This window comes from Xenopus tropicalis, chromosome 1, assembly GCF_000004195.4.
Source record: "Xenopus tropicalis strain Nigerian chromosome 1, UCB_Xtro_10.0, whole genome shotgun sequence".
Taxonomy (NCBI): Eukaryota; Metazoa; Chordata; class Amphibia; order Anura; family Pipidae; genus Xenopus; species Xenopus tropicalis.
In genome coordinates, this window is record NC_030677.2 from 196,629,259 (window position 1) to 196,638,713 (window position 9,455).

The 9,455-nt window shown below is 38.5% G+C and overlaps 1 protein-coding gene across 1 annotated transcript; it reads right to left on the bottom strand.

Annotated features, from left to right (window-relative positions):
* Positions 1–988: 988 nt before the first annotated feature.
* LOC108645636 (serine/threonine-protein kinase N1-like) lies at positions 989–9,119 on the bottom strand. Its single transcript, XM_031894413.1, has 15 exons — positions 8,858–9,119; positions 8,292–8,365; positions 7,170–7,263; positions 6,729–7,066; positions 6,476–6,546; positions 6,145–6,208; positions 5,972–6,063; positions 5,075–5,251; positions 4,700–4,762; positions 4,541–4,617; positions 4,007–4,149; positions 2,310–2,417; positions 1,681–1,761; positions 1,262–1,475; positions 989–1,088 (listed from the first exon to the last, which is right to left on the bottom strand). The coding sequence occupies exons 1-14, from the start codon at positions 9,027–9,029 to the stop codon at positions 1,293–1,295; spliced, it is 1,737 nt and encodes a 578-aa protein (XP_031750273.1). The 5' UTR covers positions 9,030–9,119; the 3' UTR covers positions 989–1,088; positions 1,262–1,292.
* Positions 9,120–9,455: the final 336 nt, after the last annotated feature.

A 9,455-nucleotide genomic window follows, 5' to 3' on the forward strand; every position in this document is an offset into this window, starting at 1 on the left:
CGAATTTTTCTGCAGCAAATTTTTTCATCCGTTTCACAAAACAATCTGCCAATGGCGAAATGTGGAAATTCGCCATGAATCCATGCCTGGCGAAACATTTCGCCCATCACTACTTTTGAAATAGGGGAAAAAGGACGACTAATGGGGTCAGTGGGTTTTGTCTCAGGTATGTAATCCCCATACATGGGCTGTTACCCAAAAGACTAAGATTATAAAGATAGACAGAATACAGTCACTTGTAGGTGCTCTGAATGCTGTGAGATCCACTATTCCGGCTCTACTGGACAAAGCCATATTGGCCATAAACCCTGGTAACTTTGTCCAGTTAGGGCTTGATGGTGGCAACATACTCAATTCAGTTTTTTAACCGAAACACTATGGGGCACATTTACTAACCCACGAATCCGATTCCGAATTGGAAAAATTCCGATTAGAAAACGAACATTTTGCAATTTTTTCGTATTTTTTGCGATTTTTTCGTCGCCGTTACTTTTTTTTTATAGAAAAATAGAATTACATTTTTTATAAATTACATGGAAAAATAGAATAAATTATATTATTTCAAATTTTTATTAGAAAAATAGAATTATTTCGAAATTATATAAAAAAATAGAAGTATATTATTTTAAAAAGTTTTATAGAAAAATAGAATTACATTTTTTTACAAATTATATACAAAAATAGAATTACATTTTTTACAAATTATATAGAAAAATAGAATTAAATTTTTTTACAAATTATATAGAAAAATAGAATTAAATTTTTTACAAATTATATAGAAAAATAGAATTAAATTTTTTTTCAAATTATATAGAAAAATAGAATTAAATTTTTTACAAATTATATAGAAAAATAAAATAAAATTTTTTTACAAATTGTATAGAAAAACAGAATTAAATTTTTTACAAATTATATAAAAAAATAGAATTACATTTTCTTACAAATTTTTTTACAAAATAGTAAAAAAATAAATAAATATAAACATTTATATAAAAATATAATCATCTTCATAGAAATGAAGACATTTGGCTTTGAACGTGTCTTCTTCCTCCGAGAAGATCGGGTCATCGTTAGTCAGCTGGGGATCTCTGAATTAGGAGGGAGAGGAGAGTTAAAGAGAAAATACAACCTCCGCAGGACACCAAGATAACTCCAACAAGCTGTTTCCCAAGACCCCTTATGCTAAGTGTATAATGCACCCCCTCCCTCCCTCCCTTTGTTCCATTTTTTCTTTTTATTTTTATAAAGGCAAACTCCTTACCTGGACTAAAGAATTCACAGGAACCCGGTTTTCAAGGCAGAAGAGCAGGACAATTCAACTGTTCTAATGCCTCTTCCAATGGGGTCCTGTGGGGTTGTGGGACACCAGCGCCCGGTAAGCGAAGGCGTACTAACTCCACTCGCTCTGGAACACTTATTTGAGGAGTGAATGGCGCCTGTATTTCTTGGCTCAGAAGGGCGTCCCAGTTAAATCCCTGTAAAACAGCAGGAATACTTTATTAGCACTATTTCGTTCTATTTATCTGTTATTTAACATATACAAATTCTATCCAATTCCAAGTGATACTGTATCTGCCCTGTGAAAGTGCGCAAGAGCTCACACAGGGAATAGAACTCGTGGATCTAAAAAGACCCCCCTGTTAATGGCTGCCACTTAGGAGGAGTAAAATATTCACATACCCTGAATAAAGAGCTTTCCATGACTTCTTTAGCGTCTGTTTTATGTGACCCGAGGCGAAGTTTGGCATCTTTTTTCAGCAGCTGCAAAGAGAAAAATGTATCATATTGAGGAGCATAAAGCAAACTCATGTAGGCAGGCGGGTGTGCCAGAAACCGGTACCGTATAGGCAGTGTGGGAGAAAAAATTGTACAAAAAGAAATTGCTCAATGAGAAACATTTGGCATTTTTGGAGTGCGCAGTAAAAAATAAAGCCCCAAAGTTTATAAATGGAAGTGCCAATGTGAGCAAGATTACATTAACATTAGGGGGCAGTAAATGATCCCTGGACAGGGTTGGACTGGGCTACCGGGACACCGGGAAAATACCCGGTGGGCCCCAGTGATCCAGGCCCGACCCTATTGCCGCTTCATCTGACCTCCGATGTCCTCCCCTGACGCGTTTCACATGTGCGCGTTCAGGGAAGGACGTCGGACAGGGGGCCCCTGCGGGGGAAGGGGGGTTAGAGGTGAACGGCAGGGGCCCCTGTGGGGGACGTGGTAGCCCCGGTGGGCCCTGCACCCCCCAGTCCGACCCTGTCCCTGGATTAAACATTCAAACAGCAGGCTGCAAAATCCCAACAGGTACTTACCCCTTGTAATGTGACCTTGACACTTAAAAGCAGATCTGGAGGAATTTTCGGCTCTGTATGTATAATTTGGGCCGTCAGGAGCTGCTTGTCTGTTTCGTCGAAAGGAAACTACAAACAGAAAAAAATATTTGGTTTAAAAGCATGAAACAAAAAAATGGCAACAATATCAGTAATGGGGTACGGTCCTGTAATGCTGCACTTTATACATGAAGCTGTAGGCTCAGTCACCATTAAACCCAACCCCAACATGATGAGCAATGTAAATGGTTAGACTTAAGTACAGGAATAGGACCCGTTATCCAGAATGCTTGGGACCAAGGGTATTCCGGATAAGGGGTCATTCTGTAATTTGGATTTCTATACCTCAAGTCTACTAAAGAATCAATAAAACATTAATTAAACCCTATGGGATTGTTTTGCATCAAAAAAGGATTATTTATATTTTAGTTGGGATCAAGTACAGGTACTGTTTTATTATTACAGAGAAAAAGGAATCATTTAACCATTAAATAAACCCAATAGGGCTGTTCTGCCCCCAATAAGGGGTAATTATATCTTAGTTGGGATCAAGTACAGGTACTGTTTTATTATTATAGAGAAAAGGGAATCATTTAACCATGAAATAAACCCAATAGGGCTGTTCTGCCCCCAACAAGGGGTAATTATATCTTAGTTGGGATCAAGTACAGGTACTGTTTTATTTTTACAGAGAAAAGGGAATCATTTAACCATTAAATAAACCCAATAAGGCTGTTCTGCACCAATTAGGTGTAATTTTATCTTAGTTGGGATCAAGTACAGGTACTGTTTTATTATTACAGAGAAAAGGGAATCATTTAACCATGAAATAAACCCAATAGGGCTGTTCTGCCCCCAATAAGGGGTAATTATATCTTAGTTGGGATCAAGTACAGGTACTGTTTTACTATTAAAGAGAAAAGGGGAATCATTTAACCATTAAATAAACCCAATAGGGCTGTTCTGCCCTAATAAGGGGTAATTATATCTTAGTTGGGATCAAGTACAGGTACTGTTTTATTATTAAAGAGAAAAGGGAATCATTTAACCATTAAATAAACCCAATAGGGCTGTTCTGCCCCAATAAGGGGTAATTATATCTTAGTTGGGATCAAGTACAGGTACTGTTTTATTATTACAGAGAAAAGGGAATCATTTAACCATGAAATAAACCCAATAGGGCTGTTCTGCTCCCAATAAGGGGTAATGATATCTTAGTTGGGATCAAGTACAAGTACTGTTTTATTATTACAGAGAAAAGGGAATCATTTAATCATTAAATAAACCCAATAGGGCTGTTCTGCTCCCAATAAGGGGTAATGATATCTTAGTTGGGATCAAGTACAGGTACTGTTTTATTATTACAGAGAAAAAGGAAATCAGTTTTAAAATTCTGAATTATTTGATTATAATGGAGTCTATGGGAGCTGGGCATTCTTTAATTCGGAGCTTTCTCGATAACAGGTTTTCGGATAAGGGATCCCATACCTGTACTGGGAGTGGATGGGGTTCAGCTACACAGAGGGGATACTATAATGGGGCTTATACAGATAAGTCCACCTTTCATCCAGGTTGGACGCTAAATGTAATAAATGTAAAAAAATGTTGCAGTAACTGAGCTCCTATTATGTTCAGGCCAAGCAGTGATTCCCTGATTCAGTTAATAAATGGGCACTTACCTCGCCAATAGCCATTCTGTACAGGATCACTCCAAGAGCCCACCAGTCCACCGATCTGGTGTAGTTTAACTCAGTGAAAATTTCTGGAGCCTTATATGGTACAGTTCCACAGTTGCCCCAGATCTCGTCCCTGTAGCCAATTCCTTGAATACAAACAGAAACATTTCATTAGTAGATTTGTTGAGATTAAAAGATCATTTATCTAATATAAAGATTAACTTGAAACCTGAACTATTGGTTTTATAAAAAATGAGGAACGTCACCGCCATGTTGGCGTGAAACAAAGAATCTGAGGGCAGGCTCTCATTAGTGAATTTGTATCTGCATGGTGACTGGAGTCTTTATGCGGCTTTAAACATGACTGTAACAATACTAATAATGCTGGATAATATACTCCTGCATTATCCATCTAGTGGGGCCACTATGCTGCGGACCCTGAGAAAGTGCCTACAATATAATGAACTCTATTAAGTATGAACATAAAGTTCTAATATGAACCCGTATATCCAATGTCATTGTACGCAGCCATCTTACCTTCTATGCTAAGACCAAAGTCTGCTATTTTGGCATATCCTCGGCCATCCAGAAGGATGTTTTCTGGCTTTAAATCTCTGTATTGAGAGAACAGACACTGTTAGCCGGCCCAATTACCATATCAGACATTTCTAGGACTAAAGGAAATGCTCCACTTACCTATGAACAATCTTGTTTTCATGTAGGAACTTCAGCCCGAGGACAATGCAGGAGGAGAAGAACCTACAAGGGTCAAAAAGAGAAAAGTCACCTTTTTATGAATGCAATATTGAGTATTTATCTATACGGGTAAAAACCGGTAGCAATTGTTGGGCCTAGGCCCTCACTAAGCCTTTGCTTTGTTTCATGGTAATGAAAGCACAACCATGGCAATAACATGTTCCTATATGCCCTCGCTTGATAAAGGGAAAGAAGCAACCGCCCATGTTCACTGTATTGATTGGACAGTAATTACAATACTATTTATGTGCAGTGTTATGGCTACTATAAGGCTATCACTTGTGTGACCCTCTATAAAAGCCCAGTAGTACTTACGTAGTTCTCTCCAGTGATATGGCACCTTGTTTCAGTTGGGACTCCAAGTCCCCTCCCTCAGCGTAATCCATAGCGAAGCAGATATGTTGTCTGGTTACGAAGGAGGAGAATAAACCGACAACAAAAGGATTCTGCTTTTGCTTTGCCATAAGAAGGATGCGCTGCTCCAGAAGAATGCTGCAAAATAAAGCCATGAAACGTTTATAGAAGAAAATGACATAGGTGGGACATCTGCACCATGAATGTAGTGAATGTAACGCCCATTTATACTAATGGCACTATAACACGTATACAAGTGCAAGCACAGAATATAGTGGCACCATCACCCACCCTGTGCCCAAATACACTAATCAGGCCCTTTGGTTGGTTCTAAGGTTTAGGGTGAAATCATTTCACTTTGACCAATGGGAGGTACTTGTTGCATATTTATAATTAGCCAATCCTACTAAATCCCTATAGTAATAATTAATTAGGGGCATAACTATCAATATCCCAACAACTTATCAATCAGTGGATTTTTTTTAATACAATTGTGGTTTTTTCCTTGTGTATTTATAAACAATCATCAGTTCTGAAGATCAGATCCCTACTGACTCAATTGCGTCATGGCAGTCGTTAGAAAGAATGGTTTTCTATGCAAAGTGTTGTTTTTTTATGATACATCTCAACAAGTAAAAGGATAAATTGTGATTATGAAAATCACCTCAGGGTGGCAGATTTACAATTTAAGTTTAAATAAATCTTTTAAAAATAAGCCAATGGCACTTTATGAGAGAATGTTATATCAATAATGGAATCTGTATATCTTCTGGAACAGATATAAAACATCTGCCTGTAGGAATGTTCCAGACTATACACACAAATACTTATTGTTTGCGGTTTCCCCATTTAACTGACCTTCTATATTTAAATATAGTTTTGACTGCAGCCTTTGGTTGAGTCTTGATGGCTACAATTCTCCTGGTTTCTCTGTGTTGTGCCCGATATACCTGAAATAAGAGAGAGACCCCCATTATTATGCCTTTGTTCCAATAACCCCCCACCCCATATCTAGGGGACCAGTAACTCACCTGGCCAAAAGCACCAGCACCCAGTTCATATTGTAGTTTGAAATCAGCCATAGTTGTCTGATTCCTGAGAGAAAACAAGAATGAAATATAATCTCAGTTACTTTATGGTTGACCTGTGTGTGTCAGGCAAACCAGAAGATAGAAAGATAGAACAAATATTTATTACATCTTAGATACAGGCCCGCATCTATTTTCTTAATGCATGTGCCCCTGACGAAGGCCCCTCCCTGTGAGGATGAAACGCGTTGGGTTTTTGTATCTAAGATGTAATAAAGGCTTTTCTATTTTACCATAACAACCTCAGTATCAAAATAGAAACCCAATATCCTACCTTGCGTCCACCTTTACGTGGTTTAGTGCCCTATCAATCTCTCTGATTATTTCACAGTAACAATTTCTAGCCTAGAGAAGGAGATGAAACACCATTAATTCAGTCTCACTTGGGCTAATGATACCATACAGTGTAGTCTAATCTTACGTATATCTCTATAAAGCATATTATGTGCCATAATCATTCTTATAGTATATTATTTTACTGCATTTATACACAATACCCTATAAACCCAAATCTAACAAAATCTCACCAGTTCCAGCTTAGAAGGAGATAAACTCTTATCAGAGAAGTAATCACTTGCATCAGTATATTTGGAACTTGGAGCAGTGAACTCGGAATGCGGATCAGTATAGTGATCACTTGCACTAGCATAATGAGAACTTGGATCAGTGTAGTAATTCAGTGGTTCCACACAGCTTAAATATAAGCTCGCAGATTTCTCATCCTTTGCGGGAACATTCTGAGCAATATCCTCCACGTCAGGAATCACTTCAACATTCTGCGGCATCTCTTCATCATCCTTCTCTCTCTTTGGAATCAAAGTATTTCCAAAATCTGAGGAAGGATCACGAGGAATACTTGGAGACTCTGGAAAGATTAAAAATATAAAATTATTTTTTAAAAAGTCACCTTTTTAGTCATATGGGGGTCTCTGTGGGTTTATTGGGCATATATGTCCTTGGTTCTGTACCTGTAAGGATCTCAATTGGTTTCTCCTTCAGTAGCTCCTTTTCCTCGAGGATCATCTCTGTGTTGCTTACTTCCTGCACAATTTCTGAACATTTCTATAGAAAGCCAAATGATAAACTCATGATTAAAAGGCAAAGAATGAATCAGAAACTGATGCTGAAAATTCAGGAGATATTTCTCTGCCAGGAAAGTCAAGGCCGTAGCATTGTTAGTACTAAAGCCGCCCCAATGAGACAGGGGAGCTTGCATTGCACTGAATGTTACTTGCCTGTAGCACCAGCACCTTTTTGTGTAATATATACAAATGCTAGCGCAGCGCATAAAATAAAGCCCTGTTTTACTGTGCCCAGTGGGCAGAGGTCATGGGCAGGGGCGGGAAGGCAAGATTTTTTAGGGGTGGCAACTAGTTACGCCACTGCCCTTAAAGTGATACTGACACAAAAAAATGACTTTGTAAATTATGAATCTACATAAAAAGTAACCTATAGGTCATGTTGATCATTTTTCCCTGGTAGGGCTGCTTATGTAAGTAATTGTCACTTGAAGTTCCTAAACCCGACTGTTTTGCCAACCTAACTGTCCCTTCTCAGCCTGTCAGTTATAGCTTCTAATGCTAACAGCCTACTGCTGCACAAATATGGCAGCCCCCTCATAGAGGAACATGGGGGATCAGATAGGGAATGTAAAAGTATCAGGAAATACTTTTGTAGCAAAATTATAAAGCTCCTGCAAAGACAGTGTTATGATAGAAATAAAAAAAAAGTTTCATTTCTGGTGTCAGTGTCTCTTTAAGCCAAATATATTAGGGGCGGTGCTTCAGGCAGAACATTTACAATACAATAACTAATCTCAAAATCCTGTGGCCTAAATGAAACACCTTAAAACAGGATACAAATGTACAAATACTATATTGGTCAAAAAGGGGAGAAGAGCCTAAATATGCAGAATATGCTCCACCTTCTCCACTAGGTTGGACGCACATTTAAGAAGCACTACAGCCTATAGTAACCCAACATAGCTGAGAGAACATTCTTTCCATGTGCTGCTGAGAGAGAACATGAACCAACAGCCAGTGACACTCAAGCCTAAACTCAGAGAGAGATGGTGGAACGTTCCACCTTACCTTCTTTTTACATTGACAGAGGTTCCTAATTGATTTGCAGAGGCGTCGAAGTATTCCTTTCTTCGCGCTTGCTTCTATAGTGGAAAATATAGATTAAAATACATTGAGATGATACAGAAACAAATACAATCACTTTCTAATACTGCCTGGCTGCTCTGATTGGTTAATCAGGAGGCCAAGCCGAGCAGTAGACCTATGAAATCAGGAGAATGTGGAAGAAGTCTATAGACTTTTCACCATAGGAGGAGGACTAGATCCTTAAATAATCATGTGTGAGGGAGGGCATTTATATGGAGTGCTAATGGTTTCTCCTGCTTTAGTACAAGTAGAGGTTGGTCTCTAGGTTTTAGGGATATTTGCCAAATTGGTAAATGACTGAATGCTGTTACATGATCCCCCATAAGCACCCCCTTCAGTTCTACCAACTTGTTCCCCATTGCTATAATATAACCTTGGGTTCCATATTACTTGTGCATATAAGAAGGCTGTGTGTTTCGTTAACCCTGTGAGCTGCGACTAAGGACAAAACAACAAAGTAACGCAGCCGATCCCTCAAATTCAAATACCTGCAGGTTTTTCAGCTTTCAGGTTCGAAGCAGATGAGATGTCTGTCTCTGTCTTTTGCAGAGGAATAGAAAAGACACTTCTGCTTTTAGGTTCCTGTGGGGGGGAAAGATTTTCACAAACACCATTAAAAAAATAAAACCTCCAAATATAAATATATAGATAAATACACATATAGCCTTAAAAACAGAGCTCAGTGATGTCAGCGGGTATAATTATTGCTTGTTGATGTCACTTATGGCTAGGGTTGCCACCTTAACCCTTTAATATCAGTCACATATTGAACCCACATCCTGCATGCCTAATAAGCAATTAAGTTAGATACATGCTGCATGGCTACATATAAATCAGTTCAGTCTGCAGCATGCATCTAAATGAATTGCTAATTAGCCATGCATGATGTCGTATCAATATGTGACTGGTATTTTATAAGGGGTGAGGTGACAACCCTACTTGTGGCACAGGCACAGGACTCATTGAAACCCATATGTTATAATAATATAATGATAAATAAATAATGCACCCCCCTAACATTGTCTAATATACATGAGCAGCTCCTCCCAGTCAGTCCCAGTCCTTCCCAACTCATCCCAGTGAGTC

What these genes read in the sequence shown, in the direction of transcription:
- LOC108645636 (XM_031894413.1), bottom strand. Translation starts at nt 9,029, where the DNA reads ATGTGTATTTATCTATATATTTATATTTGGAGGTTTTATTTTTTTAAT. An exon ending in CTTTGGTCTTAGCATAGAAG is followed by an intron (nt 4,150 to 4,540) that starts GTAAGATGGCTG and finishes TTTGTATTCAAG; the next exon opens with GAATTGGCTACAGGGACGAG. An exon ending in ACAGAATGGCTATTGGCGAG is followed by an intron (nt 2,418 to 4,006) that starts GTAAGTGCCCAT and finishes TTCTGTTTGTAG; the next exon opens with TTTCCTTTCGACGAAACAGA.